Here is a 25270-nt window from a genome sequence, read left to right on the forward strand (position 1 = left end):
ACGTCCGGGCGAGGGAAAACGCCGTCCAAAATTTTTGTTCATCATAGGAGGTTGTTTTGAACCGCACTCTGTCTCATCCCTCACCTAGGACCAGTTTGCCTTGGGTGGCCCTACCAGGGGCATAAAGCCCCGGACAACAGAGCTCCTAGGATCATTAAGACACGAAAACCCCTCCACCACGATAAGGTGGCGGTTCAAGGAGGGGGTATTGTATGTGTGTGAAACATAATGTCTGTGACAAAATGTGTTCAATGAATTTGACCAGTCAAAGAACTTCTCAGCCAGAGGTTCTGATTCCATTGCATGTATCACTGCTAAATGGAGCTGCTGGTTGTAGCAGTGTACATATGGAATGTACTTACCAACTTTGTTTTGTAACAAAGCCTGGACACCACCCCTGGCCCCAGACATGACAGAAGCACCATCAAGACACCGACACACTAAATTGTCTGGGCTGTAACCTAACTCAGAGAGATGTGACAGACTTTGGTTACAAATATATTCAGCATCAAGCTGATTCAGTTCAATTAAGCCAATCAGGTGTTCTTCAGGGATGGAATTCCGGACAAATCCAATCACTACAGACAAATTCTCAATGTTACAACGATCTCTGGTACCATCACTTTTAATGCAAAGTCCAGGGGCCTCATGTATAAACGGTGCATACGCACAGAAATGTTGTGTAAGAACGTTTCCACGTTCAAATCGCGATGTATAAAACCTACACTTGGCGTAAAGCCACGCACTTTTCCACGGTACCTCATACCCTGTCGTATGCAAGTTCTCAGCACGGTTTTGCAGACTGGCGGCACCCAACGTCAAAGCAGTGCTCCTGTTCCTGTGTGGTTACCCTTTCTTAAATCCACATCCTCACAGGTGGCGCAGTGGTAGTGCTGCTGCTTTGCAGTAAGGAGACTGTGGAAGATTCTGGGTTCGCTTCCCGGTTCCTCCCTGTGTGGATAGCACTTTGAGTACTGAGAAAAGCGCTATATAAATGTAATGAATTATTATTATTATTATTATCCACGATGGTGGCTTTATCAAATACACTGAAATTAACCGCATATCATTCATAAATTTAATGCATCTGATTGCAATTAACCTGTAACAATATAATGGTCCACAGAATGGTCAAACTATTCTAAATACCATAACTGCTTTAGCGTTGTTACTCTCACTGCACTTTCTTCTTCTTCTGTCAGCTGCTCCCGTTAGGGGTTGCCACAGCGGATCATCTTTTTCCATATTACTCTCACTGCACCACTCGGAATATTTATATCACTGTATCTGAGTGTGAAACACAGATCTACAGCGATTGGAAAGAGAATTATCGGTATACAGCATCAAGCACTCGCTGACTCAGCCATTCGCTATTTGAACTGCTCTCATCCGACCAAAGCTTCAGAGCCTTTCCTGTTCGGACCTCGCGGTTCACAAACAGTTTCATCCCAAGAACTCTAAACGCACTCAATCAGTCCATCAAGTGCTCCTTGTAGAACTGTTTGGACTTGCAGGTTACCATGAGGTAATACTTATGATACAGTTATAATATTGCACAACCTGAGCCACTTTATAAAGTGTGTATTTACATATGATGACGATATCATTTTTAAGATGAAATGCAGCAAAATATATTGATTATATTATACAGTGTAGCAGTTGAGGCTGTTATCGACCTCTTGCACCCTCAGGTACCACGCCAGACACCAGGTAAAAGTTCAAGACTTCTTTATTTTATGATGATAATGTGCACTAAGCACCCTCCACTCCACACTGTACATACAATAATCAATAATCCAAATACTATAATCACTCCTCCTCTCCCAGACACTTCGCCACCCTACCTCCCAGCTCAGCTCAGTGTCTGGGCTTTCCCAGTGTCCTTTTATACCCCCTGACCCGGAAGTGGTTCCTGTCCAATCATCCACAAGTCCTCATTACTTCCGGGTCAGAGTGAAAGCCCTTCTCTTCAACCTGGAAGCACGTCGTTTCTCCTGTTCATGTGACCAGGATATACTTCCAGGTTATAGGGCACATAACAGTCTGTCAGCCTCCCTACAGCGACACCCGGTGGCCCCCATGGTATCCAGCAGGGCTGTGCATACAAACTACAAGGTCCATGAGGCCCTGCTGGAATTCGGGGAACCTCCATGCTGTCAGGAGAGCTCCACCTGGCGGCCTGGGGGTGAGGGCCGAAAAATATAGAGGGCCATCCATCACAACAGATAAAACTTTAACTACACGGTGCCGCAGTGCTAGCGAGCTTGAGCTTCGTTCACGGATTGTTCCTGCCTCGCGCTGTATTCATGCTGTGGCTGGCGCGACACTGGAAGGATAGATGGATAGATTAATCAACATTATGAAGATATTTCGATGTTCCTTAAAAGTTTTGAAGAATCTGCGTTCTAAGCTTACAGATGGCTTAACATTATTATTATTAACGTCTATTACAGAGCTGATTGTGTGGCCATTGGGTATTTGGAGAAAGAAAAGTAAGGACAGGAATTGGAGGTTAGTACGTTTGAAAGAGAGAGTACTGCTGTAATAAATTATTTCATCGAAGGTCGCACATGGCGCAGCAAGCCTCTTGCGTGAGATATGAACAATCACTGCGCCACCGTGTTCCCATGTTTAATAACATGCTTTAACTTATATCATCATGAAAAAGATATCACGTATACTTCTCAGTATTGTAATTATTCAGAGAGCTGTAATATTATGAACGTAATGGATTCTGTGTCCTGTCGGAGGAAGAGCACGTAGTGATTCACACACATAGAGCACATAGAAGATCAAATACACAACAAAGCATTTAACATGCTACTTTAGTTACGATGAGATTTAAGAAGCTAGTAAATTAAACGATTTTAAGATGAAGTTTATGGTGTTCTACTTTAATGACAAAATAAACTATGTGATTAAAGTGGAAAAATTGAGATTAAAGTTGACATTTCGTGATTTTTCACACTGTGTGCCATTTTTTTCACTGTACCCTAATAAGCTTTCATATGACACTCAGACGGTGGGCTACGAGTCGCCTTTTCATGCCGACTTTGATATCTGACAACTTTTTTATTTTGGGCACTGTGCGACTTTGTGAACTTGAGCTTTCACATTTCTCCGACCTGCTATGTCACTCGATCAACTTCCTTTTGTTGCTTATATAACTGTTTCAACCAACAAATAGATAGATAGATAGATAGATAGATAGATAGATAGATAGATAGATAGATAGATAGATAGATAGATAGATAGATAGATAGATAGATAGATAGATAGATAGATAGATAGATAGATAGATAGATACTTTATTAATCCCAATGGGAAAAGGTCTTTTTTTTTTTTTTCCTTGCCTTCATTTGGTATTCGCTGAAATTCTTCTATTTTTCCTCGTACTTTTGTCATTGCCCTTTCACAGAACGCTGGGCTTAAGGGCTATTTATATTGATTTGCATATTCAAAGAGGCGTAATTCTGAGAGGAGTTGGGGCGGGACAGCAAGCGCGTGCACGTGCATTTATTTCCACGCTGAGCGGAATTTATGTAGCTTAAGAACGCGGAAGTTGGCGAACGCACAGATTCCTGCATCTGGATTTTTCTGTGCAAATTCTACGCACAGCGTTATGCATGAGGCCCCAGGAGAGTCAGCTTTTTCATATTTGGTCCTGATATCTTTTACCACCATTTTGGCAAGAGTCTCAATTATTTCATTTTGAATTACATTGGATGTGTATTTTGCGTTGTCTGGGATGTATTTTACAATTTCTGCAAGTTTGGCATCTTTATTGATTGTGTAATCAAAGAACTTAAGGAAAAGTCCCTCCTCCCCACCTTCATGATTGTGACCACGCAGAGCCAGTTCATTGACTGCAAGGAACTCAACGGCCTCCCCAGTGCTTTTCACATAATATTTATTCTTTTCTATCTGGGTTGGACCCAGTAGTTGAACTCTGCTTTCACCCGTCTCTGCCCAGCGCCGATACTCTTGCCATGCAGACATGGCTCTGACGTGCGGGATACTAGACGCGTGTTTGTGGAAGCCACCACCGTCTTTTTTTAGAGCTTTTTTCCAATTAGTGTAGCCGTGTTTGGTGAATATGTCCTCGCAGTCCGAATTGGAAACACTAAATTTGCAGCAGGAAAAGCAAAAGCTGGCATCACGGACAACAGAATATTCAAGCCATGGTCGAGACTAATACCAGCTTGCACTAAAACATCTGCGTATCTTTCCGAATGTGCGCTTGGGATATTTAATTAAAATGGGCTGGGATGGGCTATCCATATTTAAGTCAGGCAGACCGGACTGTATATTTTGTTGAAGGCAGACGTTTGGAGTACCCGACACGGGCGCAGAGCTAGAGGATTGTGTAGGCTTATCTTCATTGTTTGGAGTTTCAGTTCCTGACGTGGGTGTGCTGTGTTCCATGTTGATAGCAGCGGTGCTGGGCTCAACCGTGGAGCCAGCAGCATGCGGAGGGACAGAGGGTGAAGATGTCTGCTTTTTAATAAGCCACCTATGCATAGCCTTTGGTGTTACCAACCAGAAAATAAAAGAAGAATGGAATGTATACGCTGTTTTAATTAAAGAATGCGGTCAACAGGTTCAAAACGTGCTGCAAAATGTGCGGTGAAGTGAACTGTGAGCAGCATGGTGCCAGTCTAGTGGAGGAGACACTGACGGATACGCACCAAATTCAAACGGGCCGATTGGAAAGCAACTCAGTTTTGAAAATCAAATGTTATTCTTCTCCAGAGTTTTCATTGGACAGACAGAACATTTCGCAAGGTGGGCACGGCTTGTCTCTGGGGGGGCAGTGCCCACCCCAGCCCCCCCGTGGTCACGCCTCCGTAGAGTACAGTCGTAGCAAGAGTCAGGGGCGAGGCGGGAACAATCCCTGGACAGGACGCCAGCCCATCGCAGGGTGAGCCCACTCACAACAGCCAATGGAGTGCGGCAGGAAGACGGAGCACCGGGAGGAAACCCACATGGACATGGAGGGAACATGAAGGCTCTGGGCAGGGAGGACTTGAGATCTGAACTCTGGTCACCTTGGTGAGACCACCGCCATTATTGGTCCTTTCTTTGAAACTTTTTTTTGTTTTGTTTTCAGTCATGATTTAATCAAATAAATGATATGTAGTTATAAAGATAATTATTTGTAATTATGAAGATTTACCATTTATTAATTTAATGTGGCTTAAAATGGTTTATTCTTATTCTTAGAAAACACAAACGGACTTTGCAGTTATTGGTACTTGTACAGCTTTTTCTTTCTTTGTTTCATTTTATTTTTTTCATTTTTACAGCCCTGAACATGAGAACGTCTAATGTAATGTTTAGGCTGTAAATGTAGCGGCCAAGATTGATTCCTGGGTTATTAGAGGATGATCGTGATCGCCATTTACAATTCTGACAAATGGTGATGAATGAAGAAAGACAAGGTAATGGCATCACTGATAAAATTACGAGTACCGACGAAGCTCAATTTAAAGTTTCAGGAGCTGTAAATCGGCACAACTGTGTCTGCTATTGCACAGAAAATCCTCATGTAACGATGGAAGAACAGCTGACTCAGCCGGGGGTCACAGTTTGGGGGTCTTTCATGTAAAGGGTGTGAGTGCCGTATAGGAGGAATAGCCTGGCCAGGATGGCGCTGAATCAAAATCCTGCTGAAAAGAAGAGAATAATGGAAGGAATGGAGGAGGTGGAGAATCAAGATCAGTTCATTCACAATGAAAGTAACAACACATTCCACCTGATTAATTTAATATTTAATCATTTAAATCCCTAAATCATTACCATAACAACAAATGAAATTGTCAGTCAAACGTTTTGTTTTGTTTTGTTATACACAAGAAACAAGACACACGTTTACTTTTGATACATCATTACTAGGGGGTCTGTGCCTATGGGCTATGGTTGCCCAGCCCTCATCACAATGACCCCTCCCCCCAACCAATAGTTCCCCTCGCTCACCATTGGTCCATATTTTGTTAAATGAAAAAAAAAAAAAAACTCTTACAATATTTCACAAAGTGAGGACCCCCAGACGCGAAACCTGTGATCTCCTTATTGAAAGACCCCAACACTACCATTGTGCTCTAAAAAACAAGGAGACTGAAATAAAGTGAAAAGAAGACAATGAGCAGCAGACATTGGTGACTGATGAAGATGATGATTAGAATGAAAACCTGCAGCCACAGTAGCCCCCCAGGACCAAAGTTGGACACCCCTGATATACACAAATGTAAAGTGACCAACAGGGCACCTCACCAAAGAGCTGATGGCTTCTTATAAGTCATCCCCTGTGAAAAGACCCCCAATGTTGGCCACTGTGACCCTGCAGCTCTTCTCTTCATGTAGAACTGAAGCCTCTGGAGAGTCAGACTCTGTGAAAGGTTGTGCTTGGACACAAAGATACAGAGAGATAGAAATATGAAGACCCCCAGGCACAGGATGACTAAAGCCTTTAAAGACACTCAGCACATTGTTTTCTCCTCATTCTTGGTGGGCTCTGCAGCTGAACACTTCATAGCCGACTTCTCTGTCTGAGAGGACCTGAAGACTGTCTGTGGTGAAGAAGAACAGCCGAGAAATAAATTGAGAGCTGGTGAGTCTACCAAAAGTCTTTAAACACCAGTGAGACCAGTGTGCTGACAAGATGTGCCAGTGAGTATGGTGGGCACTGAGTGGTGCTTTAGTGGGCTTCAGCAGGTCGCTTTTCGTCAGTTTGTGTCACATTTGAACTGTCCTGTTCTAGTCATTACTGCAAAGTGAATGGACTGATGTCACCAAACGCCGTCTTCACTGTTCCCATTCTGCTCTTTTCATGTGCAGGTCCTGAATCTCCAAATGTCCTCCTGCAGTCATCTGAACCTCTGAGCGCTGAGGAGTTTTTACAGGTGAGTTTGTGTTCTTATTGATTTGGTGGTCCTGACAAGTATCTGTGACACTTCATGTCCTCTCCTGCTGTGACTCTGTGTGTGTCATTGTGTCACACAAGCGCTGGCCCACTTTAATTCATCTCACTTGATGTTATTTTCTCCTTTCTCTGTCCTCTTGTCTTTTTCCACTCTTTATTTTCTCTATTTCTATCACTCTCTTATCTCTCTCTGTTTCTAATTCACATTCCTGTATTCCTAAGGCATCACATTTTGAGAATGAAAGATGAGAATGTGAGATCTGCAGTGTCATGCAGAGGGACAATTCTGACTTGAAGTCTGTCACAGTGACGGGCTGATTCTGGTGTGGCGATGGCCGCTCTGAGTCGTTGGCTGCTGCCTCTCTCCTGACTGAGCTGTGCAGTCTTTATAAACAGATTTGGGCTCAGGGCTCCAGTCACATAATGAAGAATGAATTAGCATGTGGCGTGGAGATATCTGACCTGATGAGGCCCGAGTGGATTTTACTGTCAGGGTAGCATTTTGACTTGGCAGCAAAGATTCAGCTCCTCTATTCCTATGTGAGGAAAGACCTCATCACTTATCATGACATTACACCGTAACGGGCTAAGGACCCTGCCTGGCCGAGGTCCATTTTATACCTCATTCCTTTGTCAAATAAATCAACCAACTCTGAATACCGTAGACCCCCCAGATGAGAAGCTCAGAATGAAATGATCCGATAGATAGATAGATAGATAGATAGATAGATAGATAGATAGATAGATAGATAGATAGATAGATAGATAGATAGATAGATAGATAGATAGATAGATAGATACTTTATTAATCCTCAAGGGGAAATTCACATACTCCAGCAGCATACTGATAAAAACAATATTAATTAAAGAGTGAATGCAGGTATAACAGTCTATAATCTTGTATAATGTTAATGTTTACAAACCCCCAACCCCCCACTGCATGGAATTGAAGAGTTGTATAGTACAGGGGAGGAAGAATCTTCTCAGTCTCCTTCAACAGTCATGGCGATACTACATCTGGACCCACTGCTTTGCTGGCACAAAGTCTCTTCTGCTCTCTGCTCACTTGCGCTGCTGTAATTGTGGGTGGGGATGTCTTTCCTATGCTGGTATAAGCAGAAGGATGGGTGGGGGGGGTGCAGTACTTCGAGGTTAGAGTGGGTTATGGTGGTCAAACCTGTTAAAGAAGTTGTTCATCAGGTTTGCTCTCTCCACGTCTCTCACGATGGTGGCACCCTGCTTCGAGCTGCAGCCAGTGATGATCTTCACCCCATCCCACACTTTCTTCATGCTATTATTCTGCAACTTCTGCTCCAGCTTTCTCCTGTACAGCTCCTTCCCCGCCCTGAGCTTGTCTCTTGAGTTCCTTCTGCACGCGCTTGAGCTCATGCTGATCACCGCCTTTAAAAGCCCTTCTCTTCTGGTTCAAAAGGCCCTTGATGTCACTTGTAATTCATGGCTTGTTGTTAGCATAGCAGCGTACAGTTCTTACTGGAACTACAATGTCCATACAAAAGTTGATGTAGTCAGTAGTGCAGTCAACAACCTCCTCAATGTTCTCACTGTGTGACCCCTGCAGGATATCCCAGTCCGTAGTTCCAAAGCAGTCTCTCAGAGCCTGCTCTGCCTCAGGGGACCACTTCCTAAATGAGCGTGAGGTTGTAGGTAGCTCCGTCACTCTTGGTTTGTAGTGATGCTGAAGCAGAACCAGGTTATGATCCTCTTTCCCAAGTGCAGGCAACGGTGTGGCGCTGTATGCATCTTTAACGTTTGCATACAGTAGGTCAATAGTCCTATTTCCCCTGGTGTTACAGTCCACATACTGGGAGAAGGCAGGTAATGTTTTGTCCAGCGTCACATGGTTAAAGTCTCCAGCTATTTGCACAAGCTCCTCAGGGTGCTGTGTTTCTAGTTTAGCAACAGCGGAGTGGATGACGTCACATGCTATCTCCATGTCTGCCCGAGGAGGGATGTAAACAATAATGACAATGACGTGTCCAAACTCTCTGGGCAAGCAATAGGGATGCAGACTTACGGCCAACAGTTCGATGTCCCCGCAGCAAGTGGAGATTTTGACCTTTACATGTCCAGGGTTGCACCACCTTGTGTCCACATAGAGAGCAAGTCCTCCTCCTTTCTTCTTCCCACAGGTATTTGCGTCTCTGTCCGCTCTAACTGTGCTAAACCCGGGTAGCTCCACTTTAGCATCTGGGATGTTAGTTGTTAGCCACGTTTCACAAAAACACAACAAACTGCATTCTCTGTAGGTCCTGACATTTTTCACCAGCTCAGCCAGTTTGTCGATCTTATTTGGTAGTGAGTTCACATTTCCCAGGATCACAGAAGGCACTGAAGGCTTGCATCACCACTTTCTCAAAAGGCGCTTAGCCTTTAGCTTTGCGCCGGCTCTGCGGACACAATACGACCTTCTTACCTCGTCCGGTAAATATGGAACCACACCGGCACGGGCCTTTGTTCTCAGCTCTTGAAGCTGACTACCTGAATAGACGAGTCTCGGCGTGTAAAAATCCATGTCCAAGTAGTAAAAAGTGTCCAGGAAATGAGTCCACATAAAAGAAAGTGGTAGGAGTGATCAGACAAATAGAGAAAAAGGTAGAAAGATGAAGATAAATTCGTACACGGAGCTGCTGGAATAGCTGTTACTCACGGAGGCGCCTAACTACAATTACAATATTCTGTAACTTGAATGATTGAAGTCCTTCCTTTCACAACACATCATCACATCATCAACAATATCAAACAACACAGCACTTAAGAAGTTCTTTGTTCCCCTCTGCTCTCATAATGTCCTGTTAGTACAGAGTCTCTAGTCCTTCTGCCTCTCCAAATTACTTTGATAATTACATCTACCTCTCTTCTTCTTTTTCTTCTCGATTAACCAAACTCTCCATTATTGTACACGTATGAGATGTCATTGTTGGTGGTCTGTAACTTGAATTCATGAACCTCCTGCACTCTTTTCATTTGAGTCAGCATGATATCCAGCTAACACACAAAGGGGGGACACACATTGGATTGAGAGAATCCTAAAGGTGAGGCAGATCGTGGGTATCGGTTTGTCTGTCCATTTTCTCTTATTATTTGATATGGAAATACTGATAGATAAAATTAATGAAAACTGAATTGTTAAAAATGGCTTCTTTGATTCATCTGTAGCTTCAAAAGTTTACTAACATTTTAAGCAACCAGTCAGTTTGCAGTGCTTACTATCCATCCATCCATCCATTTTCCAACCCGCTGAATCCGAACACAGGGTCACGGGGGTCTGTTGGAGCCAATCCCAGCCAACACAGGGCACAAGGCAGGAACCAATCCCAGGCAGGGTGCCAACCCACTGCAGGACACACACACACCCACACACCAAGCACACACTAGGGCCAATTTAGAATTGCCAATCCACCTAACCAGCATGTCTTTGGACTGTGGGAGGAAATCCACGCAGACACGGGGAGAACATGCAAACTCCACGCAGGGAGGACCCGGGAAGCGAACCCAGGTCCCCAGGTCTCCCAACTGCGAGGCAGCAGCCCTACCCACTGCGCCACCGTGCCGCCCAGTGCTTACTACAATACTGATAATAATGTAAATAGTAAGGTGGGATGTTTTATTGTTAAAGTGAGAGCTGCTGCTGGTACAGTTGCTCCTGAAAAGAAAGTTAAGAAATCCTCCAGCGCTGTTAAACCATGGAAGACCCAAAGAGTGTCTGATTTAATGAAAACATAGCAGAGAGCTGAGCGTAAATGGAGAAAAACTAAATTGATTGTCCACTATGAAATATTGAAGGCTGAAATAACAGATTAGAACAACATACTCCATCTAGAGAGGCTGTGCTACTCCTCCAAAATTATAAATAACAATGCTGCTAATATCAGAGATTTATTCTCTATTGTTGATCATTTGCTAAACCCACTCAATGGAATGCCTCCAAAAAACTACCAGTAAAAGTTGAAGCTTTTTCTATATCTTTTAATTACAAAATTAATGATATCAGAAATCACGTAGTACATCCCCCCTAATACTGATCCTATTAAATCCAAGAATTTAATTTTAAGTGGTTTAAATTGTTTCACCAGGATAGATTTACCTGATCTATGTAGAATTATCTCTCAAGTGAGACCCTCCACCTGCGTCCTTGACTCAATACCAACAAGCTTTTTCAAAGAAGTATCTGATGTGCTATTTGATAGTGTGGTTGACATAGTAAACTCATCTTTAGATATGAGGGTCTTCCCAGACTGTCTTAAGACTGCTGTTGTTAAACCCCTGATCACGATAAATAATCTCGACTCCTCTGTTTTTGACAATTTTAGACCCATTTCTGACCTGCCTTTCTTAAGTAAAATCCCAGAGAAGGCAGTCATTACGCAGCTCAGTGATCCCCTGAATAAACCTGCTGCTCTTGATAAGTTTCAGTCGGGTTTTAGAACAAATCACAATACAGAAACTGCACTTGTTAAAGTAGTACATGATTTACAGGTGAGTGCAGACAGACGCCATTTATTTGTTCTTATTGTCTGAGATCTGAGTGCTGCATTTAATACCATCGATCACAATGTTCTTAGAAATCACCTTAGTCAATGGTTAGGCCTCTCTGGCAGGGTCTTAAAATTGATTTTTTTATTTATTTTTTTTTATTTGATTTGATTAAATTTGGTTTGAATCTTACTTGACAGGTAGAAAATTCTTTGTTAGTTGTAATAATTATACTTTGGAGACCCATGATATTCTGTATGGTGGTCCACAAGGTTCTCTCCAAGTCCTCTGCTCTTTTCGATCTCCATGCTTCAATGAGGTCAGATTATGTCAAGGCATAACGTGAGCCACCACAGCTCTGCTGACGACACACAACTGCCTTTATCAATAGCGCCTGAGGACCCCGACTCACTTGATTCACTGACACAATGTCTGACTTGTGTTTCTGAATGGATGAGTAGTAATTTTCTCAAACTAAATAAGGAAAAAAGTCATAGGCAATAGTAGATATATGTTCCTTTAGGGGGCGACAGCTCCCTAGTTGGAATAAGTTCTTTTGTAATTGCACCGCTTTAAGTAACCGAAAACTATATAGATATGATATTAAAAGGTGATATCCCTCCCATAGTGATATGGCGGTAAAAATCACATAAGAGAAAATAACTTGGCATTCTTTAATGATGATTTACTTGGCATTACAGATGAGGATGCCATAGCAAGACAATTACCCAGGTGGGAACTCAGTGTATACAGTCTGTCATTTTTCCTCTCTGCGCTGGAAGGCTTTTCAGTACGGATGACAATATCACCCATCTGTCCGTCGGCTTCAAGGTATTTGTCTGCTGTCCAAGTCTTTTATACTGGTTTGTCCACGTGTAGGCCCTTTCTTAGGTTCCAAACAAGGGAAGTAGAGGATTCCATTTCATTTCTAACATACAGAAATAGTACAATGCCCATTTTCATAGTTGTACCTTCTCTCTTCAAATGCTTGTCTAGAAGTTCTAAATTATGAAAGCCCCTGTGTGCTAACTTTGGCCTGACCTCTACATGTGAGTGGATTTATAAAATCATTTTTGTACAGAGCACAGTGACATTAAACTTATATTCTTATTACAATATAGTGAGAGCATTAGTAATAAACTTGATCCATTAGGCTTAAAAGTCAAGGCAGAGGTAAAGAATTTTGGGATAATTATTGATTCTGACTTAAATTTTAAATCACATATTAATCAGATTAATAGGACAGCATTTTTCACTTAAGGAATATAGCAAAATTTAGAACTCTTATAACTTTACAAGACACTGAAAAATGAGTTCACACTTTTGTTTTCAGTCAACTAGATTACTGTAACGCATTCCTCTCAGGACCACCCAAGAAAGACAACAATTGATAACAACAAATGCAGAATGGAGCTGCCAGAATATTAAATAGGAAAATAAAATCTGAGCACATCTCTCCAGTTTTGATGGCACTACACTGGTCACCTGTGTCATTTAGAATTCACTTTAAAATACTGGTAATGGTTTACAAAGACTTAAATTATCTCACCCCTTCCTATATTTAGGAATGCCTCTCACCTTACACTCCAAATCGTAACCTTAGATCTTCAAATGAGTGTCTGCTTAGAATTCAAAAAGCTAAACTTAAAAGAAGTGGTGAGGCGGCCTTCTGCTGTTGTGCACCTAAAATCTGGAATAGCTTACTGATAGGCTAATATGGTGGAGTATTTTAAAAAACTGCTGACAAACCCTCATCCTTGTTTGTCTGACTGATTCTCTCTGCCTGCCTCTCCTCAGACTGACGATGGCTGAAGCCCAGCTGTTTGAGTCACAGGACGAGTTCACCTGCTCGGTGTGTCTGGACACCCTGACTGACCCCGTCACCATCCCCTGTGGTCACAGTTTCTGTCTGAAATGCTACACGGACTGCTGGGATCAGAGCCAACTGTTCAGCTGTCCTCAGTGCAGAGAGAAATTCAAGAAGACAGGACTCAGGTCTCCTCCATCTCAGAAATATGCTGGCCCTGGAGATGTGGAGTGTGACGCCTGTACTGAGAAGAAGTTTAGAGCAGTGAAGTCGTGTCTGACCTGCCCGGCCTCCTACTGTCAGACTCACCTGCAGCCTCACTTTGAAATAGCAGCCTGGAAGGACCACAAGCTGGTTGATCCTGATGGAAATCTAAAGGAGAAATTCTGTGTGAAACATCAGAAAAGTCTGGAAATATTTTGTAAAACTGATGACGCCTGTATCTGCACGATGTGTGGAGTGACTGAACATAATGGTCATAAGATGGTCAAGCTGGAGATGGAAAGAAAAGATAAAGAGGTGAGTGGAGTTTAGTTTTCATTAGATATAAACTAAATAACAGGAGTTAAGGGTTCTGTAAATGCAGTGTGGCAGAAGAATCTACTCAGCCATCTTTTAAACCTAATTTTCCAAGGCCAGTACTGAGCAGGAGCCTCTCCTGTTTATCCACGGACAGTCAGGGTGAGCCAAGTGAGCTCATCACACTGAGCTGAGGTTCTTTGCACTCTAATCAGTTTTTCTTTTTAAGTATCTGAGGCGCTGGTGGGCAAACTACAGCCTGCAGACCAGAATGGCCCCTTGCAGAGGTGTGAATGGCACGTGGGCTACTCATAGAAATATCTAATAATTCATTACATTTATACAGCGCTTTTCTCAATACTCAAAGCGCTATCCACACAGGGAGGAACCTGGAAGCGAACCCACAGTCTTCCACAGTCTCCTTACTGCAAAGCAGCAGCACTACCACTGCGCCACCTGTGACTTTCCAGCCCTCATGAGGTGTCCTTAAGATGGAGATGCAGCAGTTGGCTGGTTATAGCGTAGTTAGTCACCATGCAGTTTCCTCAAAAATGTAATTCAGTACCCCGAGCTTTCACCACAGGAATGGAGAGAGTCTGTAGTGCGGTGACATGGAGGGTAAGTGTGTTTAGCTGCACATTTCACTTTGAGTGTTTTTATTAAATTTGTGTTTGCTGATCTCAGGCCTTTTTAGAAACACGTTCTAGTCACATGTCACCCAATCAATACTGAACTACAGAACCAAGTCTAAGATTCTTATAGTAACTTCAACTGAGAATTTTCAGTGTTGTATTATTGTATTTGTATTCTCCTTTGAATTAAAATGAACTGACTGATTATTCTCCCTAATATATGATTGTGAGGTGAACTCTGACCTTTAATAATGTGATTAAACCCCACCAAGTCCAGCAGGTGTGTCATTAACTTGTGAAGGAGTTAATTTGAACATCTGTGCTGGGGTGTCCAGCTCCAGTCCTGGAGGGCTACGGTGGCTGCAGGTTTTCATTCTCACTCTTTTCTAAATTGGTGACCAGTTGTTGCTGCTAATTAACTTGTTTTCCTTTTGTTTTAAATGACTTGCTATTTAAGACTCGGACCCCTCAATTGTTTTATTCTTACCTTGATTAGCAGCCAAAGAATAATGGGATAGAAAATGAGTCAACACATGACCAGCAACTTGAGTCCATCATATAATATCTGACAATAAAGAAAGGTGAAGGTCTCAGTGATGTTGATCTGCTCAGGTCCACAGAACATTTGGGTTTTTAGCAGAAAGAAAATCAAGAAGAAACTGGTTGGAGTTTGAGGCTCACTTCTCATTTTTGTTGGCTGATATTTAAGAAAAAATATAAACAAATTTAGATGATCGAGTCTTAAAAAGTAGCTGAATTAAAATGAGTGGAAAAGAAGTCAACAAACACCAGAAATTGGTCACTGAGGAAAAGCAGCAGCCACTGCAGATGTCCAGGATCAGAGCTGAACACTCGTAATCTCTGCCAACATTAAACTGACCCATCAGTAGCACACAATGAGAATGTTTAGTGTGGTCAGATAAAAATCAGGTAAGTTCAGTCAGGTGTAATGACCTTGTGGCTCAGGAGGATTGTAAATTAGTGCTACAAAGGTAACTGATTGTGTTTTAATATCTAATACGAGCGCATCAAGTGATGTGAATTCACTGACATTCTGAGAAGACATATTCACTTCACTACAGGACCACATTCTTTACTGACATTTTCTGATTTATGAAGGAAAGTAAAACCTTTTGGTGCTCCTTCAAATAAAGGAATAGTGTCAGATTGGCTAAGCCAGGTCTCAGCAAGTAGATATGAAGGTAACTGTGTCCTCAGTAGAATGTCGATAATTTAAACAACTTTAATTAAAGGTGAGCGAAAGTTTAGAAAATGACACCATAAACAGCACTTTAGTGTGTGGACTGCTCTTGTATTCTTCAATTTTATATGAATCAGTTCACTTAATCAGGGTCACCGATGGAGAGTCCAATGGAAATTCTTGATTTATTTATTTTGTCTATTTTTTGGCTATCACTTGATTTCAATTTTGTTACATAAATCAATTCCTGAGATGTCCTGATGGGAGACGTCCACTTGTAGTACAGACTGACATTTCTTGGTCGTTTGTTTAAGCTGCTGATGCCAGGCCTTCTTTGACTGGCTCTTAACTTCAGCTCAGTGTCAGCTCTCTTCACTGGGACTTTCCTTGACGTGTAGTTATTGGTCTCATCTGATCAGGCTGGTCAATCACACAAATGACACCCAGAGATGTCTCAGTATGACACTCTTTTATTACTTAGTGAGTGAACAAAGAACCAAAGCTCACCCCCAGTGACCTTCATGGACAAAACTTTGCACCACCTAGCAGGAAAAACTTGTGTGCACCCAAAAAACCTACAGGGTCAAGATATCGGTATCCGTCAATAAGGGCGCTCACATAAAGGCGACCTTCAAAAGGGCGACCTCAATTGAGTGCCGAATAACTGCACGCATAAATAAAGGAGTGCTTCAAAAGGGTGACGTCAATTGGGCGCAGTGAATAAAGGCAAACGCAACAAAATTACTGAAAATTTATTAGATAAAGGCAATGATTGAATGTATAAAAAGGTGAAAGCAAGAATATTAAAACATCCAATTAATTAATGCATGAACTTCTAACGAACTATTTCTAAAGCTCTCTATATTTCGTTGTTTTCAAAATTACAGAAAATTCGATTAAGGCAATGACTGAATGTATAAAAAGGTGAAAGCAAGTTACACTTGAAGCTGTAGATTATGTGCAATGCCACGTAGATATTCGAGATGCGGTCTATTAGCATAATCAAGGACAATTAATTTAATTCGCTCCGAAGGTCATCCTTTTGAAGCGCTCCTTTATTTACGCGCGCCTTTATTCGGCGCTCAATTGAGGTCGCCCTTTTGAAGATCACTTTTATTTATGTGCGCTTTTATTCTCCGCGCCCAATTGAGGTCGCCCTTTTGAAGGTCGCCTTTTTGTGCTCGCCCTTATTGAATAGAACCCAAGATATCCACTCCTTCCTATAATTAGTTTTTGGAGGTCAGAGACCTGTCTGCTCTCCGTCTAAATTAACTTCTGGCCCATTACAGATCGCTTATTGCCTCTGGTGTAGCCATAACAAAGGCGGCAGTGAACCCTCCAAAGGGTGATGTAGGGCCAGACTGTAATAGATGAAGACCACCTGTAATCAAGTTGTGGGTGCAACGGTCAGTCCAGCCTTGCTGAAGGAGAACAAGATGCAAATCAAGATTGGCCATATGTACAGCATGTGTGTAGTCTTGATGAAGAAGGGCATGAAATAGTCATAGACTACCCAGCAGTCATAATTTTTATGGTAACACGTGAGGGCCAGTGAGTGTGAAACCTTAAAAACTGTAAGTTGCAGTATTGCCCCAGGGTGGCCCACTGCCACAAGGGCCAAGATGTCATGAGAAAGTGAAAAGGATCAGGACAAAGAAACATAAAGAGCACTGAATGTCATTTGTGGAAGATCAGCCTCGACACAGACAGACACTGACTCACAATGTCCCAGAAACACATGTTTATTATTTCCTTCTCCACCTGCACCCACAATATAGTGTACAAACCCCAATACTCTCTGTTCAGTCCTGTCTGTGGCTTTTTCTTCTTTCCTTCTGCTGCCTCAACTCCTCCCATCACAAGCTCCATCCTCTGCCTCCCGTCTCCAGCTCTCCAAATGGAGTGAGGAGGCCCCTTTTATGGCACACCTGGATGTGCTCCAGGTGCTCCCTGATGATCTTCCGGCAGCACTTCCTGTTGTGGTGGAAGTGCTGCAGTCCATGGCTCTGGAACCATCCAGGCATCCCCTGGCGGAGGCCACGGACCCCCACAGGATTGAGCTTCCCAGCTCCGTATCTGTGGCTCTGATGCAATCCAGGGGGGCTGCACTCTTGTGCTCCGGGGAAGATATTTCCCCGTCCAGGTCACTCCCTTCTCCAGGCGTCCTATTGGGGCAAGGTCCCCGGTCGTTTGCCACACATTCCATGTGTGCCAGAGAAACTCTCCATGGACCCTGCAACAATCAGGACAAGGCATCACTTCCACGTGGAGTGAACAGGAACCAAACCATCAATACACGACTTTAATTCTGAGACCTACTGACTGTAACTTGGTACTCAGGATAAAGTCAGCCAATGAATTCTGGGTATTGGTGTCGCCATAAATGAAAGTAATAACCTGAGTGAAGGAGAGGACTTTAGCTGTTGTAAGGGTCTCTTTATAAATTAGTAAGAAAACTAAAGTGGACTTGTATCAATTTAGAGCAGTGACTCACACACACACACACATGCAGAGGGGCTACAAAAAAAGAAACAATCTGAACAAATCCACACCGCCATGACAGTGCAGTCTCTGAAAACTTCATAAGTAGCTAAGATCTGATCATCTAACGTTCTCAAAATCCGGAAGTGTGACGAGAACATTTAAAAGTCTGTCCTGAATGAATGAGGTTTCTCTGGAAATTCTTTAGATGAAAATTAGAGAACTAGAAGTCACAAGTTATGTTACAGAAAAAGAACAAAAGTACATCTTTTGTTATCCTTTTGTATGAACATATTATACTTTTTGACTGGGCATTGTTACCCAGGTGGCCCCTGAAGGAAGTTTACATGTTCTCCTCGTGTTCACTTGGGTTTTATTTTGGTGTTCCAGATGGGGTGGCGATGCTAAATTAGTCTTTGTGTGTGTGTGTGTGTGTGTGTGTGTGTGTGTATTCACTTTGTGATGGACTTGCCTCTTGTCCAGGTGTTTTCCAGTGTTTACTGGTTTAGTCCCCAACTGCCCTGTGAGTTTGCTCCTGATTAAAGGGTTAACAAAATGGACTGATGGATTGATGTTTGGATGAATTGATGGATTCTTTATTGCAGCAGGTGTGTGTGGATGAGTTGTTGATTAATAATTCATCACCATGTCAGGGCCTCAGACAGAGAAAGTGAAAGCTGATTTGTGTTGACTTTTGACAATTTGTGAACTTCAGCCATAAACTGAGCAGAATTCTTAACAATTATGAAATTCCAGCGTGAATGTGAAACAGAGATCTCCGGCACTGGATTTACTGTTTGGTAGTTTTGTAATTTAATTTTTCCCTCTGCGGTATCTGAGTCTCCAGACATTTTGATATTTTTGGATGCTCAATAAGCTCTTGACAGAGTTGACTGAAAAATCTGAGTTTGGTCTCAAATGTGTTTCCATAGATTATGCTATTTACTGTAGTCAAGATGTCTTAGTTTGTATAAATAAAATTAATTGGTATTTCACGTTTCAATATTTCCATTATCAGTGATGTTCTTATCAGTGATGTTCTTATGAGTTATAAAAGATGAGAAAGCTGTAACTACCCACATTGAAGGATCACAGACACCTGAGGAAAAAGCATCTGCTCTACTCTTTCTTCTCAAGTTCCTTTGTGTTCCGAGTCCAATCCATTCTGTCATTGATGTGGACCTCCAAGTAAGTGTAGGAGTGGACCACCTCTTCATCCACTCCCTGAATAGTGACCGGACATAGAGGCTCTTTGGTGTGTGAAAGTCATTGAGCAGTTTGTTGGTTTTGCTGATGTTACATTCGAGACAATTCCTAAAGTTCTCTCCCTTTACTCCTCTCCCCTGTCTCATCCCCCTTATCAACACACCCCATAAGTGCAGAATCATCTGTGAATGTCTACAAGTGACCTGACCTGCTGTTATACAGTGACCTCCATAATGTTTAACACAAAGACACATTTCTCCTTGATTCACCCCTCTGCTCCACAGTTTCAAATTACAAATCAAACAATTCAGACATCGTGACTAAAGTGCACACGGCAGACTTTCATTTAAATTTATTTACAGACATTTCAGTCACACAGCACTTTTTCTACACAGTCCTCCCATTTCAAGACACCATAATGTTGGGGACACTTGGCATCACAGGTGTTTGTGATTCCTCAGGTGGGCTTCATGGCTTCATAAGACCCCTCAACGTTCTGCTTCCCTTTGGGGTCTGTAGCTGCCTTTGTTCAACACGATGACAAAAGCTGTGACAGTGACAGTCACAGAAGCCATTATGAGGCTGGCTTGTCTGACTCCTCTTCTACAATCTGGCTGTGGTCCTACAATGAGCTGATGGTCAGATGTTGTTATTTCTCATTTTTGTTCTTTAGTTTCTATTTTGTTTTGATGTATTTACACAAATCTGTGTCCTCATATGTGCTAGTTCTGTATTTACTGAGTGGTCTCATCTATTCTTGCATTTTGCCTTGTAGTTTGTACTGTTGTGTTGTGTTTCTGAGGAGGCCATGATGGATTGGCCATCTAGCTCTGTGAAGAAGATTACTTGTGTTTGACACTCACTGCACACCCCGCCTACGTACAGGGTGGTCTCTCTCTGAATTGCCCTCTTAAGATTTCTTCCATTTCCTTTGCCTACAAGGTTAATTTGGGAGTTTTTTCTTGTGTTCTTAGGGAATCTGGAGTAGGGGGCTCTCAAAAACAGGGCCTGTTAAAGCCCACCGAGACACTCCTTGGGCGATTTATGAATATACAAGAAAAATAAAATTGTTCTTTCTAGTCTGAGGTGTGCAGAGTGAAGAGTAAAGCAGACAGGCCTGTTCGTTGTGCTGTTCCAGTGTTGCTCACACAGTCCTTGAGTCTCCCAAACTGCGCTCTGCCTGACAGATAGTCCACCATCAGGACACCACAGGCTCACCCACCTGCAGATCTCTGAGCTGACCCCTTAACAGGGATTGCTGGGTGGTCTTGAAGGTTCTGGAGAAACCAAAAAACATAAACATAATAAACAGTTTACTTAAAAAAATAATCCGTCATCTAAACAAAACACCTGAGGTAAGTAACATATAAAGATATAATTTCTGAGTTTTAGAATTCCTTTAAATTGCCTTCTTCCTGAATTCAACAGAATTGTTTGTGTATTTCGTGTATCTTACTTGACTCCAGAAGATGACAACAGTAGACAACGTCCTGACATGTCCGACTCAGGATATCAAATGTCCTTGTAGATCCTATAATTACTGACATGACGTGTTTAAGTCCTCCTGGCCTTTCACCAGTTTCTTTACTTACACACTCCAGTTTTATTATTTTTGGTTTTGTGTGATCTTCACATTTCCCAGTTTGTCGATGTGATGTCTTCTAAACATCAAGAACTAACTCACACACCAGTGTGCCTTCAAACTGTCTTCTGTATTTGACGCACTCTTCAAGCCCAAACACAATCTTGTGTCAATTAAATTAAACTTTTCTTTTCATCTTTTTTGTCATTCCTGTTTGTTAAATTAAATCTAAGTTGTGTCATGAAATGTCAAACAAATGTGTTGTGAAAATATCAGGACTCAGTAACAGAAGAGGAAATCACAAAGTGAATGTGAATTCTGATCTGACCACACGTGTCCTCTTGTGTGTCCAAACAGAAACAGCTGGAGGTGACACTGAGTGACATCAAGAGGAGACTTGAGGAGAGAGAGAAGACACTGAAGGAGACGAGGAGGGCGATGGAGGAGATGAAGGTGAGTGGAATAGGAAAACAACACTTCATATCAAAGAGGGGAGAAATAAATGAGAACTGGAAGAGCAGCAGAGCTTCACTGGTGATGATGAGTAGGGACACGAGAAGGGAGAGTTAGAGAAGACGTTGTGTGATGTCCTTCATGGCCTTTCACAGTTGACAGAACCCCAGGTGTTATTCAGTGGAGACTGAGACAGCATCACCCTAAAGTCCTCTGATATTCCATCAGCTGCTTAAAGGGGACTTAACTCTACTGACAAAAACTCACACTGAAGGTCGACGCTGATGTTCTGAATTAGATCAGCAGGCACAACATTCCTTATTTTTATTTTTAAGTTTGTTGCAATAAAATGACATTGAATACGATCAATTTGACCTTATACAACAAATGATTTTCAAAGTCATATTAGAAAATAAAATTTAAAAATAAATCAGAAAGTTAAAACAGAAAGCAGGAAAAAAAAAGATAAAAACTTTCGAAACAGAATTCAACCAGCAGCCAAGAAAAATAGAGGAGAGCTGAGAGCAGAAAATAACGTAGGAAACATAAATAAGAATTTTATTTTGTCCAGTTTCAAATAGTGAAGAACATCAGTGACCCAGTGATTTATCACAGGTGGGCTGGGGGTCTTCAAGTTAAGCAAGACAAGTCTACGAGCTCACAATGTGGTAAAGGCAGTTACAGTTAATGTGTCCTCCTCCACTTTAAACCCCTCTGGTAGCCCACCAAACGCAGTTGTTAATGAGTTAGGAGTGATTGTGACCTCAAGGCTGTCTGATAAAACATTCAAACACTTTGGGCCAAAATGATGTAACTTGGTGTCCTCCTAAAACATGTGGCCCAGTGAGGCTCGAGCTCGACTGCCACACTCGCAGGTTGGATCTTACCCTAGATACATTTTGGACAATTTTAAATGAGATATATGTGACTGATTAAAGATTTGAAGTTGCATAATTGAATGCTCTGTGCATATGGAGCTGGAGTGTATTCTATGCATGGCTGCCTCAGAGGTTTTAATTCAAAGGTCCTTCTCACACTACATCCTGGGATACTTGAAAGGGAGATTCTTTGAGATGTTTTTACGTATGGTTGAGATGCTGTCCAAATCTTCAAACCTTATTAGGATTTCTCCTGGAATAAAAATGGGAGGGAGTTGAGGAAAATTCATGAGATTTGTTTTTTTTTTAAAAAAATTCTAATTTGAAAGTGGAGAAATTCTACTGCTGGGAATTTGGATATTTTCAACAATATCTACCTATATACTAAATGCAGCCGGTCAAGACCACTCGGGTGTATGTTAAGTTGAAAGAAAGTAGGCGGGGACAATGTGTCACTCAACACTGTGTAGTCCAATCCATCCAGACTCAGATGTGACAGTTCACCTCACAGACCAATCTCCTTATTGGTTTATTGTTCTAAGCGCATCTGTTTTTGTTTCCTCCTAGAATTCCTGCTTATTAGTGATGCATGAAATCCCTTGTCTACACCCATGCTGACCATGACATTTTTCAGCCATTGTTCCTTCCTCTGGATGTTGTTCAAAGTTTTGTTTCATGTTGGTTTTTGTTTATTTATTTACAGTATGTTAATGTAGATTTTGTTGAGTATGCACATTATTCTTTGTATGTGATCCTGTCTATAAGCTGTCTGTGTTACGTTCCATTTGGCTTCTGTGTGGGTCACCAAGAGGCAGGGCCACCTGCCAATCACTACCAGGAACTGCCCTTCCACCCTATAAATCCGGAGGGTATCCCACAGTTCCTGGCTCTTCATTATGTTTACGCTCTGTGAGATTGGTGAGTTCTTGTGTTCTTTTGGCTGTGCCTTATGTTTTTGTGATTTTTCTCTTTAATTAATTTAGTCTCCTCAGTTTTATCGAGACTGGTGTGTGGCTTAGGCAGACCTTCTGACCACTATGTCACTACTGCTCCTCAGCTTTGCACCTAAGTCTTGAAATTTAACCTGCAGCACTGATAGTCTGATCCTACTTCTTATAATTGTTTAATGAGAACTGGACATCATTAACAAGGACATCTGGATCCTTCCTTCCCTGTTCTGGCAAGAAGCATATCCACCCAAACAGGGAGGTTTTCCACACCCAAATATTGTCTGACTCCATCTGCCCTTCCTTAAATGAATAAAATACCACCAATCACTGCAACAAATTCAAACTGTCCTTCAAAGTATCAAAATACCAACAATTATGTCTTGTGATTGGTTATTCTTATTAGGTGACTTGATTCTAAATCTTTATCTGATTTATTCAGATTTATGTGGAAAGAGATGTGCAAGAAAATGAGAAGAGCTTCACTGATCTGATACGTTGCATTGAGGAAGCCGACAGGAAACTGACTGAGAAAATCAAAGAACTAGAATTGAGAGAGATGGAGAAGGCTGAAGGAGTCATGGAGCAACTGGAGAAGGAGATTGAGGAGCAGAAAAGGAGAGAAGCTGAGCTGAAGGAGCTTTCAGAGACCAAGAACCATCTCCACTTCCTGCAGGTGAGAGCAATGCTACACAGGGAGTCTGATAAGACTGGGGTGTGTGGGACCTGAGAACATTTAGAGATAAATTTAAAAGATCTGAGGAGTTTGTAAAACATGACAAGAACAGGCCATTCAGCTCAATAGACATCATCTTGTCATATTTTTTTTAACATTTCCAAAATTCTATTTTCAAAAATCTCAGCTGCTACCTTCATGTTCATGATAGGCAAATGAATCTACATGTTTTTGTGTGAAATGAAATGTAAAAGAAGACATCTAATAAAGGATGGTGCCAACTCTTCTGTCTGAGCACCTTCTGATGTCTCCTTCCTTAAACTGATGAGATTCAAATACTTCAGCATTTCCTCACATCTCAGACCCCACAGTCCAGTCTCGTCTCTTGTTCTTCTCGTGTGCTTTTATCTCACACTACACACAATAGTCCTGATGTTGACTGTGTTTTACAGACATTTGGGAGATTCTCTTCTTGATTTATCATCCACGCATTGTAGGCGCTATATAACTCAGCTTTCCTTAGTTTTCTCTCCATTGTGTAGTTGATGATGGTGATGTATCTGTCACACTTCTGGGCTGCTCACCTTCAAATGTATAATAATATTGAAGAGATTTCTCTCAACAAGTGCTAGTCTTTACATTTCATTTAATTAAGTTTGTCTCAGAACAATAATAATCCCAAGGCCTTATTTTGTGTGCCAAGTCAATTCTGGACCAACCAGTCCCCTCAGTCCCTTTATCTTGATTCGCCTCTCGTGGAGTCCTGCGTGAAAAGCTCATTAAGGTCGCTAATCTCTGATGCCCCACTACACTTGACCAAATATTCTCTCATACATAACCAACAAGTCAATGACAGGCGTTCTCACCATCTAAACCCATGCTAACTGCCCGCCACACTGATCCTTAATTCAGAAGACCCACCTCTTATCAGCATTATTTTTTAATGTCTCCTTTCTGAAATCTCGTCCCCTCTTCTCTCCTGATGCAGACTTTCTCATCTTGCTGTATCCTTCCTGCTAATGGAGACTCGCTGAGCCTCACTGACACCACTTATTTCTCATCTGAGAACCTGAGAAAGGAGCTGTCAGGTCTGAAAAAGAGTCTGGAGAAGATCAGCCAGTGGGTCATCATGAGAAGGAAACCATCAGGTACAGCATCTGGTGACATTATGTTTGTTGTTGAAGTCCATTAGGAGGACCAGAGTGACAATATGAGGGCATCCTTTGTGGTTAAGGAAATTTTACTATATAGTGCCTTTCACAGTCATTAGCTGAGTGACAACAGACTCTCACAATAAACTGCTGCTTTTAATCAGATGTTTTGGAATTGTACATTGAAATATTATACTCCTTATACTTTTTAAATACACATTCTAACATAAGTATATAAGTACATTTTTCATTTGACATTTGGATTCTTTTTATTTCCTTTGCTTTGCTGACCTTAAGATTAATGAACAGAAATGTGTTTTA

General features: G+C 41.9%; 3 protein-coding genes across 8 annotated transcripts in view; 2 read left to right on the forward strand and 1 right to left on the reverse strand.

The window, feature by feature from the left end:
* The window catches only part of LOC127527835 (tripartite motif-containing protein 16-like), a 157406-nt gene that overhangs the window by 61313 nt on the left and 70823 nt on the right, over positions 1-25270 (forward strand). The window lies entirely within an intron of this gene.
* The window catches only part of LOC114644549 (oocyte zinc finger protein XlCOF6-like), a 536868-nt gene that overhangs the window by 21880 nt on the left and 489718 nt on the right, over positions 1-25270 (reverse strand). The window lies entirely within an intron of this gene.
* The window catches only part of LOC114643099 (E3 ubiquitin/ISG15 ligase TRIM25-like), an 89603-nt gene continuing 70823 nt past the window's right edge, over positions 6491-25270 (forward strand). Inside the window, exons 1-6 of the mRNA XM_051927694.1 lie at positions 6491-6610; positions 6838-6902; positions 13214-13742; positions 21172-21297; positions 23565-23798; positions 24787-24985. Coding sequence (XP_051783654.1) covers positions 13221-13742; positions 21172-21297; positions 23565-23798; positions 24787-24985 — 1081 coding nt within the window. The 5' untranslated portion in view covers positions 6491-6610; positions 6838-6902; positions 13214-13220. The remainder of the gene's footprint in view (positions 6611-6837; positions 6903-13213; positions 13743-21171; positions 21298-23564; positions 23799-24786; positions 24986-25270) is intronic.

Source organism: Erpetoichthys calabaricus, chromosome 5 (assembly GCF_900747795.2).
Source record: "Erpetoichthys calabaricus chromosome 5, fErpCal1.3, whole genome shotgun sequence".
Taxonomy (NCBI): domain Eukaryota; kingdom Metazoa; phylum Chordata; class Cladistia; order Polypteriformes; family Polypteridae; genus Erpetoichthys; species Erpetoichthys calabaricus.